Source organism: Callorhinchus milii, unplaced genomic scaffold (genome assembly GCF_018977255.1).
Source record: "Callorhinchus milii isolate IMCB2004 unplaced genomic scaffold, IMCB_Cmil_1.0 Scaffold5, whole genome shotgun sequence".
Taxonomy (NCBI): domain Eukaryota; kingdom Metazoa; phylum Chordata; class Chondrichthyes; order Chimaeriformes; family Callorhinchidae; genus Callorhinchus; species Callorhinchus milii.
Window position 1 is genome coordinate 65937073 of NW_024704746.1, and position 19706 is coordinate 65956778.

General features: G+C 43.3%; 1 protein-coding gene across 1 annotated transcript in view; it reads left to right on the forward strand.

Moving 5' to 3' along the window:
- Positions 1 to 18902, forward strand: part of usp6nl (USP6 N-terminal like) — a 111181-nt gene extending 92279 nt beyond the window's left edge. Inside the window, 6 exon segments of the mRNA XM_042334851.1 lie at positions 1264 to 1358; positions 2140 to 2205; positions 7977 to 8076; positions 9100 to 9252; positions 17329 to 17520; positions 17523 to 18902. Of these exon segments, the coding sequence (XP_042190785.1) occupies positions 1264 to 1358; positions 2140 to 2205; positions 7977 to 8076; positions 9100 to 9252; positions 17329 to 17520; positions 17523 to 18874 (1958 nt within the window). The 3' untranslated portion in view covers positions 18875 to 18902.
- The last annotated feature ends 804 nt before the right edge of the window (positions 18903 to 19706 follow it).

Genomic DNA, 19706 nt, shown 5'->3' on the forward strand with positions numbered 1-19706 from the left:
CCTCCCCTGACTTTGGGGTTATTACCTGGAAGCAGTTGCAAATATCAGTCCTGGCAGCAGGTCACTTGATTGCTTGTAATTTATCCACTAATCTTGTAATTACCCACTAATCTTGTCGATTCTCAGTTTAGATGCAAAAGTTGGATTTACCACCGTGCTGAAAGTTGACGCTGTTTGCCATCGTATCATCTTCTATTGCCTTTCTGGTTATATCTGTTGATAGCGTAGCTTTTGGAAACCGTTCCTGAGTTGGTAGGGCAACTGCAGAGGACGTATAGCGAGGACGCACTGCTGTGTGAAACTGTTGAAAGGTAAAACTGTTCTGAAGGGAGGGCAATGTCTTTCAAAAATCACTGTAGTGAACAACCACTTACTCGAAACTGAATCCCACGATAACAATAATAAAACCAACGCAAATACGTAGTGGTTGTTTGGAAATGGCCGAACGAAAATTTGCTCAATTTTAACAGCGATTTTCTGTGTTGCACAAGAGAACCCGCCTGGTGTTAGTCCAGCTGGGAGGAAGGAAAATGGAATGATTTCAGCTTTCAGTAAATCTCACAGTGGATATTTCTGAGCTCTTGACTTTGCAGATGTGCTTTCCAGGATTTGAAAAACTACTTGTCAAATTTCAGGTTTGACGTTTTTCATCAAACTGGTTATTTATTTGGAGGTGGAGGTGAAAAATCGTGCGGTGAAACATCCTGCCTGAAATTGTTAGCTCATTTGTTTTCCCATTGTTGCAGGTAGTGCATTGGGAGCAATTCACACGGTTTGGCGGAAGCCTACGCTGACAATGTTAACCTCCTGCACCACCAAATGGTGATTAGTGGGTTTGAGCAACATGAGCACGTCTCAATGTCGTACACCCTTACTCACAGACAACAGCTTCATATAGTGTCCCTTATGCAGCGTAGCGTCTCAGAGTGCTTGAGCCCGACACTGAGCCAGGGGCAAGTGACCAGGTGCAATCAAAGAGGAAGGTCTTCAGGTACGACCTGAAGATGGAGAAGGAGGGGGAAAGGCAGAGGGATTGAGGGAGAGTCTTCCGGAGTTTGGGGGGGGGGGCATAGCGGCTGAAAGTGCGGCCACCGATGGTCGAATGGACCAATGCAGGCAACCCTCGGTGGTGGTTTGGGAGTAAAGCTTCTCCTCGACCTTTGCGCCTGCATTTGATGCCAGAAGAAACTTTTGTTTTATTTTTTTTTTAAAAAAAGCAATTTTGAGGCAAGTTATATTCGGGCAATTTTGTATTTCCTTTAGGATTCTTTGTTCCTGGCTTCCCAAAGCTGTTGCGGTTTCAAGAACACCATGAACGCATTTTAAAGAAGTTCATGAACAAACTGAAACAACACCTGGTAAGTGTCATCCATCTGTTTCTGACAGAGGAGATAACTGAACCTTTCACTCTGCCATTTCACCTCTTTCACTCTCACTCTGCACCTTCTCTGACATAACCGGTAAAAAACAGAAAGTCAAGGAATCCTGTGGTTTATTGTTTGGAGCACTTGCCTTTTTTAGTCGATTGGCGGATCGCTTTTCTCAGGAATAATAATCCCTTAAAAAAGAATTTGGTCACTCAATCCACAGTTGTGGGACACTGCTGTGCGCAGTTAGTTATCGCATCCCACCCTCAAAATACACAGTCAATTCACTTTCCAGTATATTCTGTGAAGCGCTTTGAGACGTCCGAAACACACGATAAGGCGCTATATCAAATGCAAGGGTTACTATTACTATAAAACTCCTAAAATTAAATAGGATCATTGAATCCTGTGAAGTGTTTTGAGACCTCCTCATGACACGACAAATGCTGTATGAAATTTGAGTATTAATATTATTTAAAGTCTAAATTTAAATCTTTAAATCTAATATTATTAATACCAACAATCAGGTTTAAGCAGACACTTTTTTTCCTCATGCTTATTTGGTAATTAGTAATCAAAATCAAAATACGCTTGTGAAAATCTGCTGGGTTCACGCTAATGTGATGAAATCTTTTCCTATCGCTTGTTTTCCGATCACCATTTCTCTTTATAAATGAGTAAGAAAATCCACAAGGATTTTCCACTTTAATTTAAATTCAAAACATCAAGTCATCAATAATACAGAGAGATGCAACCTTTTCTTTTTTCACAGGATTCCGAGGACGTGTTTACCAGTCTGTACACCATGAAGTGGTTTTTCCAGTGTTTCTTGGACCGAGTAAGTCTGTGGATATTGCTTGCCTTTGCTGTTGCAGTGAAATACCTTTTATTGAGTTTAAATTGCAGGCGTCTCGGCACATAATTGCTGGATCCTCAGTACAGTAGTTTTAACACTAATAGAAAAAACAAACATTGATTTCTGAACGAATTGCACTGAAAGTGACAAGATACCCGGTGCACAAACAAATTACCTCTCTATTTAGCACTGTCATGATGCGGAACTGGTATGTAAGTCTGTGTTTGCCACCTCTGAATGGTTTTACTGGCACTGCATCCAAGCGGTGCCTGTAATAGATTTGGAATAGATGAATGGGGTCATTTTAGCGATACATCAAATGTTCTTTGGATGTGCTAGATATGGAGCTCCCCTGATGCAATGCAATTTCAATTTAAATAGCGTCTCAAAGTGCTTGACGCTGCTGGATCGGCAACCTGGGTAGGGCGGGGAAAAGTGACCGAAAGCGCGGTCAAAGAGATACCTTTTGAGACGTGCCTTGAACGAGAGGAGGGAGGGAGTGGATGCCATTCGCAGTGGCGACGTTCAGGACGAGTCACTTACATTTGGACTTGTGAAACTCACTGTCGAACGCTGGTTAGTGGAACGCTGCCTCTGCTGGTTTTTTTTGTTGAGTTTAAAAAAAAAGTTGGTTTTCCCTTAACCAGCAGTCCAGAGCCAGGCATCTCCATTGAGAACCACGTGGGTTGGTGGGGAGGGGCAGAGAGAGAGAGAGAGGGAGGGAGGGGAGAGATATCTGCTCCCAGCATGTATAGGAATATTCAAAATGATATATATAGTGAACGTTTGCTAAATCAAGCTCAGCGTATGGGATTGTTCACAGATAAAACTCGTCACCGCGCTCACCTGGTTTCTGTTCTCTCTGTTCTGTTCTGTTCTCTCAGCCTGTGCGCATTGTGCAACTGGGAATGACTGCAGATACCCTCTTCACTCGGAGGGTAGTGAACTTATGGAATTCACTCCCCCAGAAGGCTGTAGATGCTCAGTCCTTGAACATTTTCAAGGCTGAGACTGATAGATTCTTGAAAAATAGAGGGATTAGGAGATATGGGGATAGGGCAGGTTAATCAGAGTTAGGTGAGAAGATCAGCCATGGTCTTATTGAATGGCGGAGCACAGGCTCGAGGGGCCGAATGGCCTACTCCTGCTCCTAATTCTTATGTTCTTATAACCAATAACTCTCTGGCTTCCGCCAAAGTTGCTTTAAGCCAGCCAGTTGGGGACTCGGAGACTTGCTATCATTGAAAACCAGGACAGGCAGAACCCTAAACTGTTCTGACAAGACTACTTTTTTTTTCTAAAATCCTGAGCGTTGCTCAACAGTGTTAAATAATAGAGGGTTAATTAGCTGTTGTGCAGATTTGAGCTGAGTGAGTAAAATATTGGCCTGTGTCTGAACTCTGAAATTACTCCAGATATAATTGTTTAAATGACTGTAATGACTATCTCCAGGCTCTGACTTTTGTAGATCCTCAGGTTAACGAGGCTGCATTCAGCAGCTGTGTTAACTTTTCATTGTACAACTAAGCAGGTATAATTATTGATGGGAAAAGTAGCAGTAAAATGAGCACTAACACACTTCAAACAGATGAGATCAGGGGATTGGAGGGGAAGCATATAAAATGTTTAATTTCTGCTTTGACAAGAGGTGTTGGCGGTAGTGAGCTGTTATGTATAGATAGGATTAGTTGTTAGGATTATTATTATAGTTAATAGCTATTCACTACAATAAACTCATCAGATTTTAACCAATGATAGTCCCAAAAAGTATTTTATATTGTTGCCACCGTCTCTAGGTTTGTCAGCCAAAGTCCTCAATGAGCTGGAATGTTACACAGCTGCTCTACAGATCCAGTCACTATACTTCGCAATAAAAAATCCTGGGAAGTGCTTGTAGCCATCAGTTAATTGATAAAGCGCTATATAAAATGCAAAGATTTATTATAATAACTGGTCAGGCATAACAATGACACATTGCGTTTGTGTAGTGCCTTTCATGTCAGGAGAACGTCCCAAGGTGCTGGACAGTTAGGGATCTGCACCCAAGCTGATGGTTGGGATCAGGAGAGGTGGAGGGCGGGGAGAGCAGGAATACCATGAACGAAATGCAGGATAAAGCTTCCTCTCATCTGCTTCTGCTCATTTCCTCCCTTACTCCCCACAGCACTTTGTGGGGATGTAATGAAGGGGAGTATTAAACATTATATAGGCTTATTTGCAATAACTACAAATTGCATTTATATGCCACCATTCATGTCGGGAGGACGTCCCAAGGGGCTGAATAGTCAAGAGTATGCACCTGAGCTGTGGGCTGGAGTCAATTTACAATCCTTCACAGCGTAAGGAATTTTGTTTAAATATTGGCAAGGTATTTTATTCTGCATATGTTACTTCTGGCAATAAAGAAAAGATCATCACAGGTAGTCTAGCTTTCACATGTGCTTGCTTTAGTGTCCGGAGGAAATGTTCAAATGAAAGTACATAGTACATAGATAGTTTGGGACATATGTGATTGCGACTGCCAGGAAGGTGGACCTTGGTCTTTTTCTCGTCTAGCATTTCCTATGTTCTTATGGAAGTCTTAATAAACCAAGTCATTTGAAAAAGTAAGGAGAAGAAGAGATAAGTTTACTGGGAAATAAAGTGAGTAAAGGAAAAGGGTCAGGATGCAACAAGAAGGGATGGAATGTAGATTGATCAGAGAAAACAGCTACGAGAGCCAATCACTTTTTATTCTAGACCTGCGACAGAATGTTCATGGCGGAAATGTTTAATAATGATAACTTGCACGTGAAAATGAATGCCTTGGGTGCTCCACAAAATCTATTTGATTAGAACTGACAATGACTTGTGCTAAGTATATGTGGATGTTGAGTGAATACTGAATTGGATGTGATTGCTCCATATCTATTTGTTGGCCAATGCTGATTGTATTGTGCCAAAATAAAGAATATCCAATCTCTTGGTGGGTAGTAAGGACCATTTGCACTCTGCGACACTCTGCATTTCACTTTGTTCGGTGGTATCTTTTATGTCACAACCTGAGGTTGTGTGTTCAGGTTTGACCCATTGATCCTTTTCTGTGGGTTACTGACCTGAAAGCATAGACTGATTGGTTTGTGATCCAACAACAAGACACTGTCAAATTGCAGCTCCGGGTTTTGGAAGCACAACTCGGTACGTCTGGCAGGCATTCCTTGAGGAAATAGTTATGAAGCTTTAGTTGAGTAAAATCTCATGATGGAGCACAGCACTCTGAGATGACAGAGAACGAAGTGGAAAATGAGCGAGTAAAGGAAGAAAAGGGACTGCGGAAATCCGATGAAACGAAATAGAAATCTGGCAACGGAATGGAAAAGTTGACGAGAAAATGTTGACAAGGAGAGAATGAGGAGCTGAATGATGATGACATGTAAACTGGGAAATGGGGAAAGAATAGGATTGAGAGGATAATGCAAGGTTAAGCAATGTGCCCGGCAACTAGCATGACAAGCCAAATTCTTGATGACAGGAATGGGAGAAATTGTGGCCTGAACAAACTGATTTATAGCTTTTTTCTAAATTGTGCACAAAGGGCTATTGATGAGGAACATTAACTGCTTATTTCAGTCCAAATTTACGATCTTCATCCCTGCTCCCTTGAGATAAATTCTAGAATTGTTTCGAAAACTTGTGCACATCCTAAACTCGACGATGCAATTATAAACGAGGTTGAAAAATGCATTCTCTGGGTTTCTAATTTGGGAGATGGACCAATCTGATCAAAGGCATAATTATTAATGCAAAGAGCAAGTTCTGCGTTGCCCTATAAGTGGTCATGCATACAGAGTCGCATCAGGGAAGCATTAATCGCAGAAGCACCAGGAAAAGCTAGACTTGCGTCTAGTTAAACCGAATTCTAAAGTAAATGAGGAGACTCTGACACCGCACAAACATAAACCAAATCGCTTTGCATCCCTTCTAACACAGATCATTAAACGAGTATCAATTAATTAGTTCAGAGCCGCGCAGTGGGTAGGTGTATGCATTTTTCCATGAGCGCAGAGCGGCATTAGACAATCAGGGCTTTGATTTTTCCAAATGTCAAAGCCGTTCTATTTTGAATAAATTTTAATTTGGTATTTTGTGTTGCAACATTCATTGGCATTACAGCAGCGATGTTTTTCACTGACTCATTCATCAAGAATGGCCCCCATACACATGTCACTACCCTTCTCCTACGCAACAGTTTTGTGCCTTGTTTAGTTTGTAAACAAAGTTTGTATCAAGAGTGAACCTAATCTGGATCAGGGTTTAACCCTACTTCGAACTAATTTCCCCCCTGCCCATCAGTGTCAAACGTCACCGCTTCCTACGTATTGATTTCATATCAATCGCAAGCCATTTTTTTTCTTTGGTCGGTTGGGTGTCTTGACCCATGTGAAAAACAATCACCGTGCTTCAGAGAATGTAAACCAGAACGAGAGTTCCACGTATTAATGTTAATTATACATGGAAGTTTCTCCCTGGAGAAGCACGCCAAGCTTGTCTGATGAATATTAAGCGGAGGTGGATGAGAGTAGAGGCTTGGGATACTGCTGGGGTTTAACCAGCCCAAACCGCATAGCTTGCCTTTGCAAGCACTAACTGGTAAGCTTCCTTCCCACCGCTTGTCCAGCTAGGACCGCCCCACTTGGATGAAGAAGGCACTTCGGCCCATCCAATCTCACCCATGAGATGACTCACCACACCATCACCGCATAAAGCTGCTTTTTAAATTGCGTCCAGTGTCCTTGCCTTCACCACCTTCCCTGGCAACACGTTCCAGTCCTCGATTACAACGACGACTTGCATTTATGTAGCGCCCTTCACGTGGGGCAGGGGCTCGGAGCTCTTGATTACCCTCTGCAGACAGACACACTTCCAGCTCTCTGCCCGTGTTGCTATGGCCAGGTATAATGTGATGAGTTTTTATTAGAGTACAATGAGGATTCAGGTAGGAAGGACGATCAAGTTATCCTTGAGCTTAAAACCAGTTCTCAGATACCAAATCTGTTTTGTACATGATAACTTGGCAGCTCTGGGGTTCACTGGAAGCACACTGAATGTCACTTTAGCACTAAACAGCTCCACTCTAAATAGATTGTGAAATACATTGCCTTTTCAGAGTCTGCAGCTAATAAATGTTTCCTATCAGGCATCGTGGCCGTACTGTTAAATATCAAAAGAATTATTTCTCCCATTTGGCACTCATTCGAAGGAGAAGTGTACGGGAGGCAATTGGCCTTCCTTTCAATCCTTGCTTCAGCATCACAGCTTCAGTCTCACGAATTAGGTCACATTGGAGAAAACCATTAAACTCGCTACAGCTGTCTGTACAGAGTATTTATTACACCGTACCTCCTTATCCAGTGCAGGGTCACCTTGTAACTGCCTTTGGGTTTCTTTCACTTGTCATTATCAATGTTGTCCATGGAGCTTGTGTAATTAACCCATATTGTGCACCCAGCTGAATGGATGTACTGCGACACAGTGTTCTTTCACCTTGACCTAATTGGTTAAATGCCTGACGCTATAGAGGACCATAGGGTGACAAAGTTTAAGTGATTGATTGTAACATTTCCTTCCAAGTGGTCGGTGTAAGACACCAATAACGATGCTGATCAATAAGCAGTTCAAAATTATTCTAATACTGTATAAAAAGTATGTTGTAGCATTTGAGATATTTCTAAGCCTCCTTATATGTCTAATATTCCTGATCTGCCTTGTCATAGACTCCTTTCACCCTAACGTTGAGGCTATGGGACATCTACATGTTGGAAGGTGAACGGATTCTCATAGCCATGTCCTACACGATACTTAAACTGCACAAAAGTAAGTTAACCGACTGTGTGCATTTTGTTTCATCTCCTTTGAAGTGTTGAAGCGTAATGTGGTCAAATACCGCATCAGTATTCGAATATTGAGCGTTTTGTGATGTCTTAATAAAATCTAGTACCTATAATAGTGAAATTTCTACAGTCATCGTGGTGAAGAATGTTCTGATGAGGACAGAGTGCCCAATGTCATCTTCCTTCAACGGACGCTGATTAACTTGCAGCGGAAAGATATTTGTTAGGTCAGGGTATTAAGGGATATGGGGCAAAGATGGGTAACTGTTAAACTGTGAAACGTTAGGCAAGTTTCCTTACGCCACACACCTCTGTTTACCTAGCAGTAGGCAGGAACCCGGTTGTTAATCGATTGGTGGCTCGCTTTCCAGGGGTAATAATCCCTCAAAAAAAAAAAAATAATTGGTTACTCAATCCACGACTGTTTGTGGGACACTGCTGTGCGCAATTAGCTACTGCTGCTTTTTGTCCCAAAAATATATACAATTTATTCTGTGAAGCGTTTTGAGACATCTCAATGACGTAATAAGGCGCTATAACAAATGCAAGGATTATTATTATATACTCCCTTCTGCAATCTGTGCAGATCAGTCCCACACAAAGTGGTGGCTTTATCAGCTCAGACATCAGGAAAACTAAAAAAAACCTATTAGAAGTACACTGGTGAATTGAGCTTACAGAAGGAGGAGTTGGAGGAATATATGATGAGCAGGCTACTGGTGTCACAGTGGAAGGATGTAAATTCATGCACGCATTTCCATCTCTGGAGTGTCATTTGATTGAGGGTCTGAGCAAAGGCAAGCCAAGACACTTCATGAAAAGAGAAAAGTCCAAGGGGAAATCATTGCAGTTTCTCATGTACCCATGGATTTGGTGTGGGAGTAGGCATCATACTTACTCTGAACGACAGAAAATATTGTGTGGCACAGAAGAATCAGGAGAAACGAGTCTTCTCTCCTTCCCACCCACAAATTGCACACTGACAAATGTCTGTTTCTGTTTAAAGAGCATCTACTGAAGTTGTCAATGGAAGACTTGATTCAGTTCCTCCAGGAGAGTTTGGCCAAAGACTTTTTCTTTGACGACGACTTTGTGATCGACCAGCTCCAGAACTCGATGACTGAGCTGAAACGTAGCAAACTGGATTTGCCAGCAGCAGGTGAGTCTTGGCCCTCTAAGGTGACCCGCGCTGCAACCTAATTTATACCGTGATGGAATTTAGTTGCGGGCTGCAGGGCAATCACTTTACAAAGCTGATTTACTCAGATGTCTACGTTTCTGTTGTCCATTTTTCTTTCCTGAGTTTTTTTAGAACTCTATTGGAATAAACCTAATCCTCGCCATCATCAAAGTCATATCAATAAGTTGTCACTGAGCGGCATAAAAGCTTAGCTTGCTTTTATACAAATCCATTCAGTCAGCATAGCTCAGCTTCTTGCCTGCTGAACTTATGCTGAGCAGTGCCAACTGGGAGAACATGTATGAGGGCAATTAAGCTTTAACAATTCAAGGACTTCTCGAGTGATATCTTATTGGTATAAGGTTATCAGCGGCAATTAGATTTATTTCACTCATTTTTAAGTGTGTTTTATGCCTATGTAAATATTTACAAGACATTATTGGGTGAAAAAAAGTTTGCTACATAGTTCTAAAACTACTTTTGCCGTTCTTGAGTTTGAAAATTGAAAAGTTAATTGCCCATTCAACAGTTAGAAACATTTTCCTTACATTGACTGTTTGTGGGGAACAGCTGTGCACAATTGGCTGCTGTGTTTCGCCCACATAATTAATATACAGTCATTTCACTTTACAGTGTATTCTGTGAAGCTTTGAGAGGTCAACAATGTGACACGGAGGATTATCCAATGCAAGGATTATTTATTGTTATTGACTGCCAAAATGGACAGATTGAGATTCCTTCACTCCAAACACCACAATATGATCAAAATCCTTGTTTACAATGACCTCGTACTTACAGCACAAGAACGTTAGACTCTCCGGTCAGAGACTTGAGCAATAACCAAATCAGCTAATGGGAGCAATTAAAATCAACTCGAACAAGGAATGAACGAGTGCCCATGGGAATGATCTAATACAATAAATATATTGTAGCTGGATAAGGATTATTAAAGTTTTTTTTATACACAATTTTTCATCAATTGCGACAGAAACAATAGACCCGGGAAACACGCTAAATAAAACTTTAATATACTCCTGCCTGTTGATGCAAATGTTTGAGGAAATCTTAAAATCTGAGCTCTCCTGAAGACATAGCTTAATCCTACAATAATGGTTAGGCCTGAGATCAGGTCATGATAATTTCTTGCAGTCATATGTGACCTGGATGAGATTAGGATTTCAACCTTACTCTGCAGCTAACCTTCTGCAGGAAGCGAAGGCCCATCCATCTGTGCCTTTCTTAAGTAAGACTGATCAATTGTACCGTCAGTTACACGTTCCAGTTGGTGAATGTTGAGATCAAGCCGTGAGAGCCATCAGACGTGTGCAGGTTTTTTTTGACCTCGCTTTTTTAAGACCCGAAACGCGTTGCAGAGAGGAGAAGAGAATGTTTGATAAGCCTTGTATTTTTTTTGGCAGACATGCTGCAAACCTTATTTTAGACGAAGAGAGAAAGAAACCTGGCTTTTTCTTCTGCAATCGCGTGCTATCGCACTGAGCTCTTCCCAGCAGATGGCAGCAAAGTTTGCATATCAAAGCTTTGCAGCACTTAAAATGTCAATGAGAGTTTTTTTCCCCCCATACAGAACAGTGGAGACAGACCTGTCTGAGTATTGGGCCTGTCAGCGCTATTTTTTGACAGTCAGCGATTAAGAGTGTTAAGGAGTCGTACTGGATTTTTAACATCCCAAAAGTACTTTAGCGGTTACTGATTAGGAAACTATTGTATCTGTGTAATTGTATTGCATGCATGAGCTGCGAAGATCGAGCTCACAAGGTTAATGCTAATTGCATGACACTATTTCCCAACTTAATAAGTTTGGTATTTTTGTAAAGATATTTTAAACCCTGATGTTCTCCCGGAGTGGACCTCTGGGCCATTTTCTCTCCTTTCCTATCTACGTAATTATTAGGTGCGATGTTGCCTCTGTTGACCTGTCTAGAAAGAAGGTCGGAATAGGGACCAACAATAGCAGTAACAATTTACATTGCACGGCACCATTCACGTCAGGAGTGCCACCAGTTAAGTGTCACCGGGAGCCCAGATTGAGGCAAGGGAAGTGACGGAGGACTTGAGGCAGATTTGGAAGGTGTGGAGGCTGGCAGGGAGAGAGCAAGACAGAGGGATAGCATGGCTTAAAGCTTGAATGAGGGGACAGAATGTGTGGGGGGGACGTGAAACAGGTTCCAAGGTTTACAGTTAGAGGTAATTTTAGCACCAAAACATGCCAAACCGCAGTATAATTTCCCCCAAACAACTTCCAACTTAAAAATTATTGTTCAGAATTCCTGGGTGGTCCATTGGACTCTTCTTTCCCTCTTTCCTCTTCAGGTTGTTCAAATTATTCGAGAGCCTGACACAATCCCTGACTCTTTAAAAAATAAGTGTCATTCAGCTCCAGTTGTTGGGAGTTATGTGCATTAAGTAAAGCTCTCTTCAGATCTGGGCATGATTGCTTCCGAATAGGTAATATATGTCCAGTGACTCATTGTTGGCTCACTGATGGAGTGGTTTAAACAGGGCACAGGTCTAGGAAAGTGATGGGTTCTGAGTGTGTGAAGTAGGTAGAGATTGATACAGTGGGTGTTGTCTCAATCACTCCATAAGTAGTCAGGTATATAGCTCTTGCTATTGAAGTAATGATGTTCGAGTCCTTTTATAAACCATGGAGTATTAGGCTGCATTAAGTGACTCAGCTGCCATACTCGCACACACACACACACACACACACACACACACGTGACAAGCTGTGTGAAAGCAGTGTGTCAAACTGTCTTTCTCTCCTGGGTTTCTCATTAGATAGGATTTGGGAAATCGAGATTACCACAAGAAGTCAAATTCGCAAAGATTTGTTGCGTCATTTAGTCGACAGCTGAAGTATAAAAGTATTTATTGTAATCCGTTTCAATACACATTGATTTATCCTTGAACCAGTTACAGGTATTTTAAAACTTGCAGGATATATCCAGTACATTGCACACTCCACCCCTCCTGATCCCAACCCCCAGCTCGGATCCAAATCCCTGACTGTCCCAGCGCCTTGGGACGTCCTCCTGACGTGAAAAGTTGCTGTGCAAATGTAATTTGTTGTATATTTGTATATTTTGCTTCCTCAAATTTTGCCGCTGAAAGCTTAAAAGAAATGCTTGCACTACGAAGAGGTAGGATTCTAGGTTTATATTTTTAAAAAAAAGACTTGTTTTTGAAGAAGTCCCATTTAAATCAGATGGTGTCACACCCGAATGGATGAGGAGACGTTTGAGCACAAGTTATAAAACTGTTTGTCGAGTGCTTTTTCTACCCGTAACCTCGATGCTTGACGACTGAGTTTTAAAACGGTTATTTCTGCTTCATAACTGTTCTCTTGCTCCCTCTCCACCCCAGTTCCATTTTCCTTTTGTCTCTTTTCCTTCCTCATCGGCAGATACCAAACACCTCGCTATGCCTAGGGCTCGCTTTCATCTCTACAAAAACAGCTGGTGGGGGAAACCGATCTTGTTTGTTTTTTCATTGCTTTGTATTCAGCTGGAAAAGCTGATTTGGCACCACTATCTAAATAAAAAAATGGCAATTTCCCCACATTTATGACATTTTGAAACCCGCTATTGGAACAATCGTCTGACGAATGGATTGTCTCAAAAAGCTATGTTGCTGAATTTTATCTCAAAACGAAATTCTATATCACAAGATGAATTACGGCGTGGAATCTGCAATGCCTTTTTGGTCACTTGCACTTCCAGGAGCTGTCGACTTCGCAGTTTTGAGTACAGAGCTTCCTATTCGAAATTCATGGTGCTAGGCGTTTTAGAAGTCTATCGGGAATAACCTAACGTTTGCATCAATTTTTAATGCTGACTAATTAGTAGTAATAATAATCTCTTGTGTAAGCTACAGGCACTTGTTCCTTAATTTTTTTTAAACTATAATAATAATCCTTCCATTTGATTTAGCGCCTTATCACGTTGTTGAGATGTCTCAAAGCGCTTCACAGAACGTATTGTTAAGTGCATCGACTGTGTATTTTGTGGGCGAAATGCAGCAGCCAATTGCACACAGCAGTGTCCCACAAACAGTTCTTTTATTTTTTTTATGGGATTATTACCCTCAGGAAAGCTATCTCGCACCAATCGACTAACAACCGGGTTCCTACTTACTGCTCGGTAAACAGAGGCGCGTGGACTAAGGAAACTTGCCTGAGGTTTCGCCCTGCCCAGGGAATCAAAATTAATTACAGTTAGCAGTGCCTCCTGATGGCCAAAGCGGAAAGTGCGCCCTCTCTCCTGGCAGCAGAGAGGCACGAACAGCAGATGGATTTGAAAGGACGATACCTTAGAATGAAAAGCTCCATGAAGAGCACTCTAAAGAAGCATTAAAGCCTGGAGGAAGTGAAGCGCGCGCTCTATAAATAGAAGAAAATAGCAGCTATAAAATTCTATACCTGAAGCCAGAAGAAGTTCTTGCTTGAAGATGCTTCTGGGAGCCATCTCGTATGCTAAGTTGTGCTAGCGACTTATGTTATGTGTATAGAGAGAGGGAGAAAGAGAGAGACCATTCAGTTCAGCACTGGTAGCAGCTTGAAATCAACCTGGGAGCAGGTGCAGAAACACGGCACTAGAAACCTCAACCAAATGCATTGGTCATTCCACTCATGGGTGTTTGTGGGACATGGCTGTGCGCACATGTGTTTGCCTACAAATATAGTCACTGCCCATACAGTCACAGTGAATCACGTGACGTGCTTGGAGACGTTTTGACGACGTGAAAAGACGTTGCATCAAAGGCAAGAATTTATCTTATTTAGTTTCAGGGTTGCGGGTGCTGAATGTGTGCTTTCAAACGTTCTTGCAGTCCCTGGGGCTGCCTGGATCGCCTTTAAGCTCCCAGATAACTCTTTTGGAGCTGCTCCTGTTCTTGCCAAATATATAAGAACATAAGAAATAGGAGCAGGAGTAGGCCATTCGGCCCTTCGAGCCTACTCCTTCATTTAATAAGATCGTGGCTGATCTTCTAACCCAATTCCATTTACCCGCCCTATCCCCATATCCCTTAATCCCTTTAGTTTTTAAAAATCTGTCAATCTCAGTCTTGAATATGTTCAATGACTGAGCATCCACAGCCTTCTGGGGTAGAGAATTCCATCAATTCACTACCCTCTGAGTGAAGAAATGTTTCCTCAACTCGGGCTGACCTTTAATCCACAGAGTAATCTGTCTGGTCCGGGCAGAGTTGAGTCCAAGAGGGGAGGGGGTTCCAAAATGGAAACGTTGTACTTCACCTAAATAATTGTTTTAGAAGGATGTTTAAAAAATACAAGCCCTTGATATGTCACAGTTGATGTTAAAATAAATCTTAATTACAATCCAATCACAACGCAGTCGGGGTCCAACACTAGACCCTGTCTTAAAACAAAGCTATAGAAATGGGCAGTCGTTGGGTTTCTGGTGATATCACTTCTTGCGCTGAAGTCGGTAACAGAAGTGACAGATTCAGGGCACTGTGCGAAGGACATCAGCGCTGATCTGATGACCTGGAAGTTGCTATTTGTTTAGTGCGGAAAGAATGGAAGTCAGCACTGAAAGCCAATCTTCCTGTGTAGTGTACACCCACAGTAATTCCCTCTGTACACACTATTTTGTGGAGTCCTGTAGCTTAGTAGTTAGCGGACTCGACTCACAACCGAGACGACCCGGGATTGATTCCCGGACGGGACGAAACCTTAGGCAAGTTTCCTTACTCCACACTCGAGCAGTAAGTAGGAACCCGGTTATCAGTCGATTGGCGGATCGCTTTTTTGGGGGTAATAATCCGTTCTAAAAAAAAATGATAATTTGGTTACTCAATCCATGACTGTTGGTGGGACACTGCTGTGTGCAAATGGCTGTCGGGTTTCTCCCACAAAAGATGCAGTTAACGCAGCGCATTCTGTAAAGCGTTTTGAGACGTCTTGAAGACGCGAGAAGGCGCCATATCAAATGCGGGAATTATTATTATTATTATTACCCCTTACACGTGGTTTGCACAACTTGCACGATAGACCCCAGTTTTGTAGCAAGAGAAGAGTTTTGTTTCCTTGCAGTTGTCTATTTTGGCTTCGTAATGTTTCATATCTGTGTCTCAAATTTGGCCATAAAGACGTGCACATTCTGCTGAGACCGGAAAAGGACAATCTGTACTCAAAAAAAAAAAGGTTGCAGTTTCCAAGGATTCACCAATGAACCCCGATCTTCCCACTCGATCCATGCTTGCGATTGTACAGTTTGGCCTATCTCTCGTACTGAACCCTACCTGATTAATCCAGTTCCGTTCCTGAAACCAATCCTCCATAAATTGACGGGTGTTGATGCAAATTTTCAGTAATGTGGGGGAAAAAGATATGTCAAATCGTGCATGACCACATTAACCTGAGCACACTCGAGCTTATTTTCTCTGGCTGCCGTTGGCTCGTTTCGCTGTGTTTTTTTTTTTGGAAAAGAAAATCACCGGCTTCTGTAATTAATGTCTTGCTGTCATTCGGATTCTCTTGTAATCCTTTCTTTGCTCATCCCTTCTGTATTTTATGCCAAGTTCCGTGGAAAATAGTGGCAGTTCCTCAGTTGAAAATGTCACAATCTAAAGTGATTCCAATTGACAATTCTGGCTCGAAGGCTTATGTGAGTGCGGCTTTGTAAGTAGGGCACTGCTATCGCGGCGTGTTATGGTCCATTGAAGGTGTATGCTTATGAATCACATATGATGCATTACATTGTATCCTGTTATAAAGCTTATAAAATACATAACATGATGTGGCTTCCTCGCTAATCCACTTTAGAACCAGATATTTCCTGAATTGGGGCTTTTGAATTTCAGAGTTTAGTAATCATCTCACAGACTAGATTTAAGTTTGCCTTTTGATGTTCTTCTCTTTCTCTGTCCCTCCTCCCCCCCCCCCCCCCCCACCCCCCGGTCCCCAGGGGAGTTCTTATTTTCTAAAATAAATACATCGCGGAGTCCCACGGTATAGTAGTTAGCGCGCTCGCCTCGCATGTGAGAGGACCCCAGTTCGATTCCCGAGTAGGGCAAAATCTAAGGCAAGTTTCCTTACACCCCTGTTTGCCCAGCAGTAAGTAGGAACCCAGTTGTTAGTCAATTGCCGGATTGCTTTCCTGGGGGTAATAATCTCCCCAAATAAATAAGTAAATAAGTAAATGTTATCACTCAATCCACTACTGTTTGTGAGCAGTCGGCTACTGCGTTTCCCCCACAAAATATACAGTCGCTCCACTTTGCAATACATTCTGTGAAGCGCTTTGAGACATCGCAACGGCATGGCAACGCGCTACATTCAAATGCAAGCATCATTATTATTATTATTCAAAAAATCCAGGCAAAAGTGCTGGATCATACGAAATAAACCCCAAAACGCTGGAACTGCACAGCAGATTGATCGGTAGCTGAAAGCAAAAGATGGGTTGTTATTTCGAAAGAGTCTACTTTGTTGGCAGTCATGGCATGCACCATCAGCAAACACTTATTAAACCTGAATAAAACTGCTCTCGTAAACTCTATTAATATATTACAAAGTATTGCGCGAGGCATTTTGCATCTCTGGTGTATAATTTTGTCTTTGCCCCTCATCATTGTGTAACACACTGTTATCTTACATAAAGTAGTTGGAAGAATACTGGCTGATTGAAGATTACAGTGTAAAAAATGAGTACAGTGTGTGACATGCAAATCCCAGTATATATTGAAGCCTTGATAGCTTATCAAGAGTACCTAAAAGGCATAATTTTCCTGTTTTGCTGTAATAATTGCCACCGAGCACTCTTAAAAGGTTGGGTGTTGTGAAGCACGTTCTGTGTTTTTTTTTCTGAATGGTGTCTGAGCTTTCCTTGTCGGCTATTTTTGCTTCCGGATATTTGTGGTTGCGACCGACACTGTTTGCATGAAAAGTGAGTCACGGCGTCCTCGCTCACGGTAATCTGGGATTGCGCGTCGAGGGGAAAACACGAAGCTTTACTGCTGCGTTTCTGAACACTGCCTTTTTTTTTTTTCTCTCGCCGTCTCTTTTTCCAGGCAAAGCGGATGAATTTCCACAGAGGTCCCTGGGTCAGATACCGGCAGAGCCGGAGATGCCCCCCGTCGTGAACCACGCCCTCAACGGCCAAAACAACGCGGCTAAAGTGGGACCCCCAACGGCAAAGAGAAAAGATCGCAAGACGGCGTCGGAGAAACTGCCGGAGAAGGAACCCGACAGCAGGTCGAGAAGAGTTCTCCCGAAAAGTCGCCTCTTAAATCTCAAAAGCCGGCAGGGTTGGCAGAAAACCAGCGAAGCCGAGTGAAAGTCCTGCCGGATATGGACATGAGGAGACAGCCGGGGCTGTCACCCCAGCACGGAGCAGCAGCAGCAACAGCAGCGCGCAGGGACCCTCGACAGGTCAGCCACGCTAGCGCCAACCAGAACTCCAACGCCAACCCCGGCGCTAAGAAGGAATTTGCACCAAAGTGGAACAAACCTTCGGGGGTGAGGACACAGGCTGCGGAGGGCAGGGGCAGGACTGGGAGCTACAATGAACCAAGCTCCCCGTCCAGCCCGGAGGAAACGCGCCTGCTCATGGCGAGAGCCAAACGCCACATCATCGAGGTTGACGAAACAAAGAGGGATTCGAACGCTTCCGAATACGACAACGTCCCCGGGGAGGAGCACGAATACGACGGGCGCGTTGAGGTGCTGGAGAGGAGAGACCCCAACGCGCCTCACAACGACACGATAACCGTGCGGGAAGCGATCTTCAAAGCTCCGAGTCCGTCCAGGCTTTTTCCTCCAGGGGTGTCGAGCAGCACAAGCAATGCCAATGCAACCTCTCAGCCGAGATCCTCAAGGACTGCCTCGATGAGCTCTAACCAAAGATCGCCAGTAAAGCGGCAACCTACCTTGCCCCCGTCCTACAGCGGCCCCCCCGTGTACCACGGCAGCCCCCCGCAGTACTCGCCCGCCAGAGAGAGAGACAGAGAGATGCCCCTCTCGCCACAGCATCATTTCAACTTGTCCGGGATTCAGGTCAACCCTGACAACAGACAGTACGGTACGAAGATAACGCACATGTCGGACCATCCCGAGGCGTACCTGAACTCCCACTCCGCTGGCCGCCAATATTCTAACGCTTCACAGACATTCAGGATCGCCGTGCAGCCTTCGGATCACGGCGGGCGGTTTGACTCGGTGAACAGCGCCAAGTACGCGAGGCAGCCGGTCGCGCACAGAGGCCCGCAGCAGTTTTCGCCAGAACAGTACATGGATTACCAAATCGACCACCGAAGAAGGCAAGAGTCCTCTCCGCCCTACAGGCAGGAACAGTACATCCGGCAGTGGAGCCAGGAGCCTGACCCGTGGCACATGGGAACTCTACAGCGATCGCCAAGTTTCGGAAAGGCACAGCAGGCTCCTGTGTCGGAATTCACCTACCCAGGCCCGCCTGTGGACGTCACCAGTGCCTATTACAGAACTGCACCCTATCAAGATGCACAGCCACGACATCAGCGCTCGCCTCAATACAGTGGCCAACATTACGGAAAGCCTCAGACAGACGGACGAACCATCCCCGAATCAGTGTTACTCTAGACAGACCAGTCCGTCCCCCCCCCCCCCCCCCCCCCTCTTACTTTTTAAAAAAAAAAGCTGATGTGAAGAGCAGTGTTAGAGTAAAGTTAAAAAAAAAACTCTCGACTAAATATTATGCAATAAAAATTTTACAGAAGGCAAGAAAGAGGTTGTAACATAATCAGTGGCGAGATTTTTTCTTAGGGTGTGTTTTTTTTTTAAATTTGGATCGATTCCCTCTGTGCGTAAAGCAGATTTTTCCGTTGGGTGCATCATGTCATTCCCTGCTCATCGATGGGGGAATATCGGTGGCGTTTTGGGCTCATTCCTTCTGAAATTTCTCAACTCCCTTGCACCAATTTTTTTTTTTTTTTGAAGCACATTGAAGTGAGCCTCGTAACTGATCTGTTGCCAGACTCCAGTCCAAACTCTCGTTGAATTGGTTTACGGAGTCTGTCTGATTAACCAGGTGAGAGCTTTTTTTAAGAAAAAGAACTAACACTGAAACGCATTGATGTGGTGAAATGATTAACAGGTTTATTCAGCAGCAAGGGAAACATTTAGTGCTTCTTTTAGATTCCCAAGTCCAAAATAGAGTTGCTGTTTATGAGAAGATAATAAATATCTTTCAGCACAACCTTTCCCAGGCCTCTATTTCAGTATTTTTCTCAGTCAATATAAGTATTCCTTGCAAAATCCACTGTCACTCCCATCTACCGTAAATCCCGTGAAGCGCTTTGAGACCTCTCAAAGGTGCTATAACACATTGCAAGCACTATTGTTATTGTAATTGAGATGCAGTTCAGAACTTATCACTCGTTCCTCCTCAGTCTGGACAAGAGAAATCGTAATG